This window comes from Athene noctua, chromosome 23 (genome assembly GCF_965140245.1).
Source record: "Athene noctua chromosome 23, bAthNoc1.hap1.1, whole genome shotgun sequence".
Classification (NCBI taxonomy): Eukaryota; Metazoa; Chordata; class Aves; order Strigiformes; family Strigidae; genus Athene; species Athene noctua.
Genome location: NC_134059.1, coordinates 3,462,670 through 3,476,754, shown reverse-complemented (window position 1 = coordinate 3,476,754; position 14,085 = coordinate 3,462,670). Strand labels below are relative to the sequence as shown.

Genomic DNA, 14,085 nt, shown 5'->3' with positions numbered 1-14,085 from the left:
TAAAAAAAAAAAATTAAAAAAAAAAAAAAAAGAGGCAAAATAAATCTGACACAGCTTAAAGGCAAGTTTTCTCCCCCAGGAAGGGGGTTGGCATGGTGTCAGCATCTCCTCCACGGTGCAAATTGGTGCCGAGCTGGTGACTTACACCAGCAGCAAGTTTGGCCCCAGCCTCCCTGCTGCAGTCAGGGCTTTCCTTCTGATTTACACCAGTCCTTTGTACTAGAAACTCCTCCTTCTGGCAGTCATAAATACACATATATAAAAAAAAAAAATAATAGTAATGCTTTCTTTAAAAACAGTTTGGTTTGTCCACATTTTCTTCCATCGTATAAAAATAATACTTCAAAACCCAAGAGCAGCGCAGGCCACGCTTCACATTTGGGGCTGGAGGGATGCTGTGGTGGGGCAGGATGTGGTCCCAGCCCGGGGTTCAGGGTTATCTCCAGGGCTGGTGCATCCTAAACCAGGCTCTTCCCTAAGCCAGGGAGGGGAGCCGAGCTGAAAAGCCCCGGGGTACCAGGCTGGGACATCTCCACCTCTTCTGCCCCTGTCGATCCAGTCCTTCCCCAGCCCCATTTCCCTTCTCTAAAGCGCAGTCACAAAAGAAATCCAGTTGCAGGCGAGGCCAGCTCGCAGCAATAACCCTGTGAGGGGGCAGGACAGGCACCCCGTAAAATACTTCTGTGGGATAAAGACTTTCATCCGCTATATTAAAAAATAAAACGCTAACGGCATGACGGCGAGCCGAGGCCAGCTCGGCCGTGGGACCAGAGCCAGATCTCCGGCGGCAGGAGGATGGGGAGCGGGACGGTGCCAAGCGTCACCCCCAAGCCCGGCCCCGCGTGGGGACACGAGCACGGGTGGGCTTTAAATATTCACAGTGTGAGGATTTAAGTTGCAAGTCGGGGCTGGGGTCGCAAGTCCTGGTGACTGACCTCCCCCCCCCAACCCAGCATTCAGGATGCTCCAGCTGAAGCCTGGGGAAAGGCAGGGTGAAGGGGGTGGGGGGCGATGGGTGCTGGTCCAAACCCCGCCGTGCTGGGGTGCGAGAAGAGCCAGGAAGATTCGGGGAGCTGGTCCCCTCCACCTTCAGCCAGCACCGGCCATGTCCGAGCAGGATCCACCACCCCACATCCAGCGTCGCCGTCGTCCTGCTCAGCCCCGTGGTGTCACATCAGCCACCGCCGCCGTCCCAGCAAAGCCCCTCGGTGACAGTCCAATGCCTTCCAGCCTTCCGCTTCCCAGGGAATCCAGCTCGAGGTGCATCCCCCCATCCTTTTGTCCTTGCCAGGGAGGGGTTTTTTTGCAGTCTCTGGCCGCCGGTGTGGGGCGAGGGAAGAGGGAGCGTCAGCATCACGGTGGGACCGTGGAGGGACCGTGTGTGCCCACCCTCCTTCGCACAGTGGGGAGCATCCGGATCCATCCCCCGAGCAGCTTCACATCCCGCCTTGGGCCCTGGGGAAAGGAGGAGAAAGATGAGTGGGAGCCGAGGCTCTGCCAGGGAGGGCGGGGAGAGCAGGAGAAACACATAAAAACCACAGGAAAAAATACTATATATATTAAGAAAGTGCTGGTAATGGATTAATGGGCTGCAAAACCGCACGCTGGCAGTGCTGGGGCGCAGACCTGCTCCTCTCCGTGTCCTCCCACCCCATCCAGCCCCCGCCAGCAGCCAAATTTCCCTTCCCGTGGCTGAGGTCAGTGACTGTGGGGACGGTCTGGGGACTCTACACCGTCCCCAGGATCCTGGAGCGGAGCCCCGCGAGGTCCCATCCAGCCCCTGCTCACCTCAGAGGTCCCGAGTCTCCAGCTCTGGACATCCCCTCGCTTCCTGCAGCACCCTGCAAGGGAAAGTTGGGGGAGTTTAGGGCAGGGGGACCCAGGGCGAGGGTCCCCAAAGCTCCCCCCAGGCAGGATGGTATCACACCCACCTGCTCTCTGTCTCCTCGGGGTCGCAGTTCCCATCTTCCAGCGGCCGCTCCAGGACCTGTGTGGAGGGAGGGGGAACAGGGAGATGAGCCCTGGGGAAGGGGAGGGGGCTGCGGCAGGGGGGGCTCTCACCCCCAGCACAATGAAGGGGGGAAATCTTCCAAATAACATCCTCCCACCCTGTTCAGCACCACCACTTGTCCCCTCCATCTCAAAATGATGGAGAAGGCGGGGCTCAACCCACCCAGACCAAGAGACAAGTGGGGAAACTGAGGCAGGAGAGGATGCTTGTGCCTGGGGAGGAGGGGGGCCTTACCCTGGATTTATACTTGTAGAAGAGCAGCCCTCCCATGGCCAGCAAGACAGCCACCACGCTGGCCACCGTGATGTATATGAGGGGCTCCCGGTGGCCCTCCCTGACGGCTGGCTCCCTCCCGCGCTGCTCTGCGCTCAGAACAAAGCCAGAGTCAAAGCTGGGACCAGCCCCGCCGTCCTCGGGCTCCCGCAGCCGGCTCAGCCCCCAGCCTCGCACCCTCGCCCCATCCCCGGGGCCACCCGGTGCTCGGCCCCGCATCTCCGGGGCCATCCTGGAGAAACGGAGCTGCGTGACGGGCTCAGGTGCCTCGGCGGGACGGATCCTGGCTCCGCCACCGCCTGCCGAGCCGGCGCTGGGGGATGCTGCCGGCGTGGTGGTGCTGAGCCCGCTGGAACGGTCCGGGAGGATGGAGGCTCCCTGCTTCTGGGCCGGATCCCGCGGCGAGTGGCCGGCCACCGTTTCGGTGCCCCTGTCCACCAAGTCTCCATCCCCACGCAGGATGGGGATGTCCACCACTGCCACGTTAAGGGTCCCGGCCGGATCCAGGAGGGCTTCGGCGCTGTCGGCTGGAGCTGTCTGCTGCATCGCGGAGGACGGCACCGACACCGTGTCACCTACCCCGGCACCCAGGACCTCCTCGGTCCCCGAGCCGCCGTCCATGCTACTGGGGGGCTGAGACGGGGCGTCTAAGTCAGCGAGGGTGGCACGGAGGAGGCTGTAAGGGACCTGGGTGCTAGCGGGTGCCACCTCCCTGCCAGCATGGGTGGCAGCGGAGAGGGAGGGCTGGGTGGCAGAAGGGAGAGCAGGGGACAGGCAATTGCAGTCGGGATCTGTCCCCACACCTGAAAGAAGCAGAGAGAAGAGATGGCCGTGGGGTCACCAGCCCCCAAGAGGGGCCCAGCCAGAAGATCTGAGGTCGGGGGCAGCATCCCCGTCCCTCCCCGCAGCCCCAGGCAAGCAGGTCTGACAGGACCCCAAAAAAAAAAAAAAAAAAAAGCGAGAGCAAAAGTGAGGCAGGGAACAGGAGGGAGCAGGCAGGGACAGACGTGGCAGCACAAAGATGACAAGCAGTGGGCAGGATGAAGCAAACCCGAATCGCCGGGTGCCCTGAGCCAATGGCAGCAGGTTATCTATGACTTGCAGGAGCCGAACAGCCACGTTTAACATCCCCCACGCACAGGGACACGACACAGCTCCGACACACGGACAACCCCGAGACATCTCCTCCATGGGCATGCAAACACACAGCACGGGTGCTCGCAAAAGCACGGACGGCAACACGGGGCTCTTCCACCCTGGCAGACAACGCTCTCCCAGAAGGCTTGGTCAGGGGAAACTGAGGCACGGGGCAGCTGAAGTGACACGGCCAAGGTCATGCAGCATGTCGGTGGCAGAGGGGTCCCAGCACCTTGATTTCTTTGCGTTACGCTCAGCCCAGGCGCTCGGGCTTTGAGACGGAGCCCAACCAAATGCCTCCAGCTGGGCCGATGGAGATGCCTCCTCATTCCCCCTCAGCATCTCTCTCTGGCCTTGTTTCCATCAGGATTCAGCCCAAATCTAAAGTGGGGCCAGCCCTTTCTCCCAAGCCCGGCTCTCCCCAAACACAGACACAGAGCTCGCCAACACACTGCCAAGGCCACCCCACGGGGATGGCCACCAGCCGAGCGACAGAGACGGGGACCAAGGCAGACACGTGCCGTGCCCACGGTGCCCGCATGTGCCCACGGACAAGGACACGCGCCTGTCAAGCTGCTCCATGCAGGCGAGCCCGAGCCCCCCGGCCCAGCACGGGTTTGCTGGGCAGAGGCAAAGCCTCAGTGTCTCACCTGGTGAGGCTTCAGCTTTCCTGGGTCCCAGGCAGGTCCTGCGGTAGACCTGGCTGCAATCCTTCTCGAAGGTCTCCTGCTTCTGCAGCAGCTGGTTGATGTCCTGGAAGAATTGTTTCACCAGCACCAGCATCTCGTAGGGGGAGGTGGTGAACTCCTCAAAGCACATCTGTGAGAGCTGGAAGAAGAGCTGGGCTCAGCACCGTCTCCGTGACCGTGCAGGGCAGCTGGTGCCATCACCACGGGTTTGACCCCCTCCCAGCTCCCTGATCTCCATGCGCATCCCATCGCTGCTCCACTTCAAGGTCCTGCCCACACACCCACCCCAGGATGCTCTGGACTCCCCATTTCACCCAAGGATGAGGACTCAGACCCACACCCCCACAGACCTGGCACCCCACAAGGCAGGGGACACCGTACCTGTCTCTCCTCATCATCCTCCTCCCTGATGCAGGGGTCGACGTTCTCGTCGATGCGGCTGTACATCCTGCGCACCATCTGCATCTTCTTGGCGTTGGACGAGTTCTCCTTGAACTCCGTTCGCTCCAGGATCTTGCCCAGCAGAGGAAAGGCAGCTTTCACATAGCAGACAGAGTCCTTCTGCAGGGACACAGACATCCCCCCCCCCCAAAAAAAAAAAAAGTGAGACTGGTGACTGGATGGGCAGAGGGAGCAGCACCCATCCCACTCTGCCTGGGGGAAACTGAGACCTGGAGCCACAAAATGCCTTTCTATGGTCCCACAGGCTGCCCAGGCTGGGACTCAACAGCCCCCTGGCCAGGCAGGATGGTCCCTCCCAGGCCACCTCCCGCAAAGATGGACAGGAGAGGGGAGACTGGGGACCCAGGGACCTGGTCCCTGTCCCTTTCTGTCCCCTGGTACCCAGCAAGGAGCCACTCACCAACCGCATCTTATTGATGAACTTGAAGGAGACCCTGCCCGGGTGCTGCATCTGGGTGTCAGCCTGGAAGGAGAGAGCAGGATGTGACCCTGCAGCCCCAGGGAGTAACACAGGGGAAGGGGCAGAGGAGCTGAGACAGGCACCCCGAGGGAGAGAAGAGATTGCCTAAGCCCCCCAAATCTGCAGGGCGTGGGGGGAGGGTGTGGGTCTGCTCCCACCCCTGCTTCACCCCACACCATCCTCCTCCTCACACAGACACTGCGCCAAGGTTGAACCTCCGGCAGGGGTGAGCCCAGGACCCCCTCTCCCACCAGGATAGTGCACTCCCTGTATCAAGCACGCCCTGCCTCTTCCTTCTCCTCCTCCTCCTCTTCCTCCCAGCGCCACGGCAGAGCCCAGCCCTGCTTGATTCTCCCATGATCTCCCCTGCTCAGCTCAAAGCCAGGCTGCGAAGGAGCATCCTGCCACGCAGGAGGTGGCCATGACACCAAGGTCACATATCCCCCGGCATCACACAACACCGGGGTCCCCGCAGCCCCCTCCCCGTGACACAACTCTTTCCGATGGGGGTGAAAACCCACCCCAAACAAGCCCCCTGCCTCCGGGCCGGCATCCCAGGCTGGGAGGGCGAGGGCTGCCAGAATTGCCGGCCGGCAATTCTGGCAGCCCTCGCCCTCCCAGCCTGGGATGCCGGCCCGGAAACAATTGCTCCATTATCCCACAGAGGCTGGAGCGAGGGCTGGCTCCTCCGCCAGTGAGAAGAGGAGAAGGCTGCAATCCCCGGCAGGGAAACCACAACTTCCATTCAAACCTGCTCCATCCCCTTTCTCCCCCCAACCACGGACCCATTTTTAATCCCCGAGGGTTGCAAAGCAAAGGCTCCTCGGGATTGTGGGGCGCTGGGGCTTGCAGGGACAGCTCGGGCAAAGGAAGCTGAGCTTGCACACATGCTATCTGCCAGCTCCCGCCACCGCAGCTCACTGCTTAAAGAGGAAGAGGTAAAGCGAGCCCCGACGCAGCGGTTACACGCTGCGAGCCGGAGAGCTCGGTGCAAAGCAAGCGGGCGGTGAGGATTCAGAGGCACCGCTATCGCCTCTCGCCCGCACGCCCCGTTCGCTGCAACGATGGAATTTAATCTGCGACAACCGTGCAAATCCCTGCGTGCCCCCAATTCCTGTTTCTCCCCTGAACATCCGCGTGATTCCCCACTCGGAGGTGAGCCAAGGGCCAGGGCGAGAGATATGGCCCCAGCAGCCGGGATGGGGCCAGGAGTTGCCTCCCTGTGGGGTGGGTGCGAGCACCCGGAGCTGCCCACAAGCCACGCAGGATGAAGGCACCCATCGCCCCAGCCCGGCTGGCTCCAGCACCCGGCTAGCCTGGCCGGCGGCCCCCCTCACTGCCTGCCACCCACCCACAGCCCCATTGCCAGCCCAGCTTCCAGGCAAGCAGCTGGACTCAGGAATGCAGCCGGATTCCTCGGTTTAACCCCTGCGCAGCCGCCCCGAAAACACCACAGCCCCGCAGCATCAGTCCCCTCCACCTCTTCCTCATCGCTCCTGCGCCCACCCAGCCCCATTCATGTCCCCCTCCCGGTCACGCTCCTGCCAGGTCCCACTTCCCCTCTTCCTCCACGTCTCCCACAGGCCCTTTTCTGCAGCCATTCTTGACACAGGCACGACAGCTCGTCACCCCCCCACCCCGTGCCCGCTTGTGTCTCATGCCCATGGATGCTCAGCTCCTGGGTACCACCACTTTGCTGGTGGAGTTGAGAATAAGCTGATTTACTTATTTTCAGCCCGAAATAATGATGGATTTGTGCCTGCCTGGTTCTGAATGAGCTCCTGTCCCGCAGCAGAGCCCGGGGAGGGCACTCACCAGCTCCTCCAGCTCGGCCAGGTGCTTCTCAGTGATGATCTGCTGGCAATAGCTGTTCTGCTCCGTCTCATGGATGCTGCAGACCAGGAGGAGGAGGAGGGACGACAGCAGGGTGCAGCGAAGCAGGCACACCTGAGCATGGCAGAGCAAAGGCTTGGAGCAGGGCTCAGCCCCCCAGTGCCACCCCGAGCCCCCTGCTCTTCCCCACCACCCCTCAGAGTGGCCACCTTTGTGGTGGACAGGGCTTGACCACGGGCCAGCTGGATAACCCCACCATGGCCCTCCAACCCCCACACCCATCCCCATCCTGCTATTTTTAGGAGCGCCAGGTCAGCAGGGAATTTCCCAGTCCCGGTGTGGGGACTGCGTGGCCGGGACCCGGCTGGTACAAGCCCAAACACGGCTCTTGGCCACCTTCACATTCCCCATCCAGCCCTTGTCCCCTCTCCCGCACCATTTCTCCGTCTCTCCTGCAAATCTTCTCCTCCACCCCGGCTCCAGGGAGCCGTCTGGCGCGCTGACCCACCCATCCCCAAAAATCCTCTTCCCACCCTCCGGACCCCCCCAGCCTCCAGTGCCTGCACCCGCCGGGCTCTTTCCATGCAGCGGCTCTGGCGTCGCCCCAAATTCCCCTCCCAGTCCCCCTGCAAAGAAACGGGGAGGCCCCAAACCACGGCGGGACCCCAGTGGGCAACAGGGCTTGTCCCAGGGCCAAAACCCCCGAGGTGGGGATGGAGCAGACCCCCGGGGTGGGTGCATCTGAGGGCCCCCCCCCCCGCCTCGGTGCACCGGCACTGAGAGGGTGCCTGGGTGATGGGTGGGGGGCGGAATTTCCCTTGGAGGTTGTCCAGAAATCCTCCCCTCTTGTGAAACTGCAAGATGCCGCCCGGGCCACCACCGAGACACGGCTACGGCTGGCCGGAGCCTCACCCCGCCGGCGACGAGACGGGGCTGGAGCGGGGGACGGGAAGCGGGGCGGGGGATGGGGCTTCACCCCGCGGCGCCGGGAGCCGGGACGGGGCTTCACCCCGCGGGGCCGGGAGCCGGAGCATCACCCCACGGGGACCCCCGAAGAGGGGATGTGCCACGTCCCCCTGCACGACCGGGGAAGGGGTCCGGGGAGAACCGGGTGTGACGGAGCGGCGGGGGCTGCCCCCCCCCCCGGGACCCCGCGCAGGTGGCAGCGGGCGCCGTGCCCCGGGGGGTTGGGGGGTTGTGTAGCGGGAGGGGCCGCCGTACCTTGGCTCCGAGGCGGGGCATGGGGGCTGCCGTGGGGCCGGGGCGGCGGCGGGGCCGGGCGGTGCGGGCGAGGCGGCGGCGGGGCCGAGCGGGGCCGGGCTGAGCCACCGCCGCCGCCGCGCTCCCCTTTATAGCGCCGCGGCAGCATGTGGTTTATGAGAAAGGGCTGGCGAGCGGCCAGCGCGGCGGCCCGGCCCCGCTCGGCTCGGCTCGGCTCGGCCCGGCCCCCTCGGAGCGGAGCGGATCGAATTGGCTCGGCTCGATCGGCCCCCGCGGCTCGGATCGACCCGGATCGGCCCCCGCGGCTCGGAGCCGAGCGGTTTGGATCGGCTCGGCTCGGCTCGGCTTAGCTCGGCTCGGCTCGGCTCGGCTCGGCTTAGCTTGGCTCGGCTCGATCAGCCCCCGCGGCTCGGCTCGGCCCAGCTCGGCTCGATGGGTCCCCTCTGTGTGCGCCCCCCTCCCCCTGCTCCCCGCATCATCCCATGGACACACACACACCCCCCAGGCGCACACACACACACATGCACACGCACACGTGTGCCCACGCCAGGGATGGACACACGCCCCTGGATGTGCATGTGCGGGGCTGGGGCCTGCACGTGTGTGTACGGTCACCCCTGGGCACTTGTATGCTTGTGCACACGCAGCACACACACACGTGTTGTGGGGCTTGCACATGTGTATGGGCACGCTTGTGTCTGCACACAGGTGACCATGCACGCACACACACGTCATGGGGCTTGCGCACATGTATGTGCTTGCTCATGTCTGCACATGGGTACCTGTACAGACACAGCGCACACACACACACCACACACACACACAACCCAGAGCACACACACACAGAGAACACGCACACACAGAGCATGCACACACACACACACACACACATGACACCACATGTTCATGTGTGCCCAGGCCCCACACCTGCATGCCCAGACCCGCAGGCACACCCATGTACATGTGCACACAGACACACACCCAACGTGCACACACGCACAAACTCACAGAATCCCAGAATCCTCGAGGTTGGAAAAGCCCTTGAAGCTCCTCCAGTGCCACCATGACCCTCACCCTGACCGTTCCCAACTCCCCCAGATCCCTCAGCGCTGGCTCAGCCCGACTCTTCAACCCCCCCAGGGATCCCGGGGACTCCCCCCTGCCCTGGGCAGCCCATTCCAACGCCCAACAGCCCCTTCTGCACAGAAATCCTTCCTCAGAGCCAGCCTGACCCTGCCCTGGGCAGCTTGAGGCCATTCCCTCGGGGCCTGGCGCTGGTTCCTTGGCTCCAGAGACTCATCCCCCCTCTCTGCCCCCTCCTGGCAGGGAGTTGCAGAGGGCCAGGAGGTCTCCCCTCAGCCTCCTCTTCTCCAGACTGAACCCCCCCAGTTCCCCCAGCCGCTCCCCAGCAGACCTGTGCCCCAGACCCTGCCCCAGCTCCGTTGCCCTTCTCTGGCCACGCTCGAGTCATTCAATGGCCTTTTTGGGGTGAGGGGCCCAGAACTGAACCCACTCAGCGAGGTAAACTCCTACATCCACACCTCGTAGCCGTGCAGCTGTGCACACCCCTACGTTCCACACCTCCACGTTCCACGTTTCTATTTGCACTTAAACCACCAACACCCCCCCTCACACACGCAGCTGCACACCCACAAGCACACTCAGCCCCGTTCCCATGCAGCCCCTGATCTGCCAGAGCATCTGCCAGGCCGACCTGCAGCCCTGATGCGACTTTGTGCCTTGCTCCTGGTCCACGCCAGAAGTTTTCCCACAGAAAATCCTGCGTGGGTTTGACAACGTTCCCCTTGCAGCACGTGCCCCGTCACTCCCCAACACGCCGCCGTCCGCAGCCCACCCCAGCCAAAATGCCCCCGGCGAGATGTTTGTGCCACGCACGGGGCTGTGGGTGATTCGGGAAACCCGGGTGCCCTCACCATGCTGGGGTGGTGGGTGCAGGGCTGGTGGGTGCACTGTGTGCTGGGAGAGGCGCCGGGGGGGGAATTTGGGGTGTTGGAGTGTGTGAGCAGTGCAGGGATGGAGGTGTCAGGGACAAGAGGCGGGGGAGAGGCCCCAGGGTTGCTCCTGCAGGGGCTGAGGTGCTCCCGCGGCTGCTTGTGCTGCTGGTGGGGCTGGGCCCGCAGCAGGCACGGAGGTGTGCGAGCAGATCCACGTGCACGGGCAGATCCCTGTGTGCAGGGACGGACCCATTTGAATGGATGGACCCACGTGTGCATGAATGGACCCACGTGTGCATGGATGGGTCCACGTGTGCGTGGATGGACCCACATGTGCGTGGATGGACCCACGTGTGCATGGATGGACCCACGTGTGCGTGGATGGATCCATGTGTATGGATGGACCCACGTGTGCATGGATGGACCCACGTGTGCGTGGATGGGCCCATGTGCATGGATGGACCCACGTGTGCATGGATGGACCCACGTGCATGGATGGATCCATGTGCATGGATGGACCCACGTGTGCATGGATGGACCCACGTGCATGGATGGACCCACGTGTGCATGGATGGACCCACGTGTGCGTGGATGGACCCACGTGCATGGATGGACCCACGTGTGCATGGATGGACCCACGTGTGCACAACAGATCTGTTGGGTGCATGGGTGTGCACAGAAGGATCCATGAGTGTGCAGATGGACACGTGTGCAAGGATGTGCACAAACAGATCCCCCTGGAGATGCATCTGGGGACAAAACCCACCGGCGTTGAGGCGCTGGGCACGCAGAAAGCCCCGTTTTCTGCTTTGGGGATTCTCCTCTTTGCTGCCTGTTTGTTTGCAGGCAACTGGAAACTATTAGTTGCCATGAGGTGAGCTGTTGCCTTACCAAGTGTTTGTCATCGCAACAGGGGAGCAGAAAGCAAAATACTCCACAAAACACAACTGGATGCAAGCGGCGGCCCCGGGCTGCGGCTGTGACAAGGGTACAATGACAACCGGGCCGCGTGTCGGTGACAGCCACCACATCCGAGCTTGGAGGAAGCAGTGGTATCTGCTCCCCGGGGCCAGAAATGCTGACGGAGTTTCAGAAGCTGCTGAGGGTTTTTCTTGTTGCTGAGATAACCCCAAGTTAGCGGAGGGCCAGGATCGGGGACCCAGCAGAGGAACGACGGATATTTGGGGTTGGGGAAGAGCCAGGAGCCGTCCAGAGGTGGGGACAGCAGTGACAGCCCTGCAATGGCATCAAATCTGCACTGGTTCATGGGTGCCACGTGTGTCCTTATCACCCATGGGTGGCCCTTAGCCGCTGCACACAGATAAATATTGATGCTGAGGACGCAGGGGGAGGAAGGATGCTGGGGTTAAAAATGAGCTGTACTCAGAAAATAACCCTCTTTCTCCCCCCAGATGCCAAGAGATTATTTTCATTTTCCACGATGAGTTGTCCTGGGAGTCTCAGCAGCACCCAGCAGTGGGAAGATGCCGGGGTGGGCACCCAAGGGACACAGCTGGGTGACGCCAGCCCCGGGGGGTGACTCACAGGGACCCCGTGCCAGCACATGAGACCTTTTTTCACCAGCTGAGGACCACACTCCTTCTTATCTCCCGCACACTCATTCCCTCCACGCCTCCTTTTAAGTGACCGGAAAAGTGTCACATCCCCGAGTCATGGGACAAGCGAGCGAGGGCAGGGGGACGGGGGGACGGACCGATGGCATTGCACTCGGGTTAATAATCCACCCCCCGTCTGACGGAGGCTGGGAGCAGCAGCTGCCTCTTTTCTTTGGCAGGGAAGTGGCTTCTGCCCCTCCTCCCCTCCCAAACCTGCCGAAATCCCTGAGTCACGGGGCAGAAATAGAGAGGACAACAAGAGCTGTGGTGGCGGGTAACAGTGGTGGCAGCTCCCCCGCCCCATGCCTGCACCACAGCTGGTAAAGTTGTGGAGCGAGGAAACAACACCTGCCTGTCCCTCTCCCAGTTGCAAACTGGGACCAGTGGCACTCTCACTGCTCTGGTACTGCCTGGGGGCTGCTGCCCTCATCTCCCCCCCAGCCATCTCCAAGCCCTGGTGCTGTCACCCACGGGGGAAAGGCAGGATGAAGCCGTGGGAGCTCCTGGGCATCCGGGGGGGCTCCCCACACCTGCTGGCCCCCAGCACAGGGGGATGCAGGGATGCAGGAAGGGGGATGCAGGTTGCTCCCAGCTCCAAAGGGCCTGGACCAGACACTGGTACCATCCCACTTGCAACCACATCTCCTCCATGTCTGAGGTTAGAGCATCCCCAGACCTCGGCCCTCCCGCTCAGGGAGCTGGTGGGAAGCTGGTCTGGCAGCAATTCCTCTTCTTCCCAACCCCGATGGCAGCAGGAGCACATCCTGACCCAATGCCTCATTTTGGGAGGTGTTTTTTGGGCCAGCGAGCACCAAAGAGGGGGTAGAACCTGCAGCGCATCCAAAGCCACCCCCGGCTGCGTCGGAGGACCAGCCTTGGCCTGCAAACGGCCCCTGTGGAGAAAGTTATTTCCAGCAAGAAAGTGCTGCAAGCTCTTAATCAGTTCCTTCCCCGGTGATTCACTGCGGAGCCAGGACACTCTCCCCGCGGCCGGTGGACGAGTCTCCCGGGCGCTGCAGCAGCCCCAGGACCGCGGAGCCCTCCCCCCCAGCACGCTCCGGGCTGGAGCGGTGTGTGCCCAGGCTGGAAATCCCCGTGGGAAGGTCCCAAACCGGTTCCCTGAGGAGCGGAGGAATGCTGGTGGCGGGCACTCCCCCCACCCCGTCCCGCTGCCAGCGGTGGGGACTTGGGATGTCACGAGCAGGCGGCAGGATGAGGCTGGAGCTTTCACCCCACAGCGAGCCCCCCACTTCCTCCTCGCCATCCCTCCCATCCTGCTTCCTCCATCCCTCCCATGCTGCCTGCTCCAGACTGGGACCCTCTGTCCCGCTCCGGACCCCCCCATCCAGCCCTGATCACCCCCATGCTCGGGGTCCCCCAGCAGCCACCCCCCTTCCCATGGGGTGGGCACCCACGGGAAGGGAGCGCTGGCCGGATCCCAGCTCAGGGGAATTGGTGGCTGTCACCCGGCCAGGCTGGGAGCAAGGGAACCGCAGGGTCAGGCTGCGTCCAGCACCCGCGGAGAAAGTCCCTTTTCAGAGTTATCATAACCCAGGGTCTGGCCGTCCTCAACCGCGGGGGCTCCTGGGGGACCTGTCATCCCCCCCGGGGCGAGCTGGGGGGTCCCTGGGCATGGATACAGCTCAGCCCCTTGGCTCGGGGTGGGGTTGCCCATGCCAGGCGGTGAGGGGGGACAGAGGACGGGTTGTGGCCCCACATGGGTCACCGGCGTGTCCCCAGCCCTCGTGGCTGGGGCTGAGTCATGCCAGGCTCCAGCTCTGCTCCTCCCTCCACGGAGGAATGCGCCTGGAGCTGGAGCCAAAAGCCTTCCCGGGCGGCTGCCCGCCGGCACCCACCGAGGCTGGGGGGGACAAGTGGGTCAGGAGGTGCCACCAGCAGCCCCTCAGCTGCAGCGGTTTTGGGGTGGCAGCAGGAGGCTGCCCACCGTGCAACATCTCCCTGTGCCCACGCTCTGGGGGGCTGCACTCCTGGGTGCCCAGGGCTCCCCAGAACCCCCAGTATACCCTGAACAAAGGTGCTGGGGGGGTGGGTCACAGCGCCCAGTGTGCCCCATCCCCTACTCAGCCCCACACAGGGAGCACCCACCGCCTTGGCATCACCCGGTGCCATGTGGGTGAAACCCCGGCACCCACCGGCATCACCCGGCTGGAGCCAAGAGGGTGCTGACCCACGGCAGGGGGGGTCTGGGGGCTGCGCCAGGAACAGCTGGGCTCAGGTGGGGGCGGGTGGTTGAGAAGCAGCGGGGGGAGCGCAGCTCTGTGCCAGGACCGGGGGCAGGATGGGCAAAGGGCTTGGGAATGTTCCAGGAACTCCTGGTCTCGGCGCCGCCATGGGGGGAGACCGGCAGCACCCACCTCGGGAGGGCTGGGGGGTCACTGGCTGTCACCAGGGTCACTGGCTGTCACTG

General features: G+C 63.2%; 1 protein-coding gene across 2 annotated transcripts; it reads right to left on the bottom strand.

Moving 5' to 3' along the window:
- On the bottom strand, positions 1–8,177 carry CSF1 (colony stimulating factor 1). Of its 2 annotated transcripts, none has more exons than XM_074925712.1 (9): positions 8,087–8,177; positions 6,848–6,979; positions 4,973–5,035; positions 4,492–4,671; positions 4,072–4,249; positions 2,246–3,087; positions 1,932–1,987; positions 1,789–1,841; positions 1–1,455 (listed from the first exon to the last, which is right to left on the bottom strand). In XM_074925712.1, exons 1-8 carry the CDS (start codon positions 8,105–8,107, stop codon positions 1,790–1,792), a joined length of 1,524 nt encoding a protein of 507 aa, XP_074781813.1. In that variant the 5' UTR covers positions 8,108–8,177; the 3' UTR covers positions 1–1,455; position 1,789. The 2 variants fall into 2 exon arrangements, with proteins under 2 accessions (XP_074781813.1, XP_074781815.1); XM_074925714.1 differs by having other exon boundaries at positions 2,246–2,373.
- Between the last annotated feature and the right edge of the window lie 5,908 nt (positions 8,178–14,085).

Coding starts and splice junctions, on each gene's coding strand:
- CSF1 (XM_074925712.1), bottom strand. CDS start 8,107: ATGCCCCGCCTCGGAGCCAAG. Junction 6,980..8,086: donor TGCCCCGCCTCGGAGCCAAG/GTACGGCGGCCC, acceptor TGCCATGCTCAG/GTGTGCCTGCTTCGCTGCAC. Junction 5,036..6,847: donor TGGCCGAGCTGGAGGAGCTG/GTGAGTGCCCTC, acceptor CTCTCCTTCCAG/GCTGACACCCAGATGCAGCA.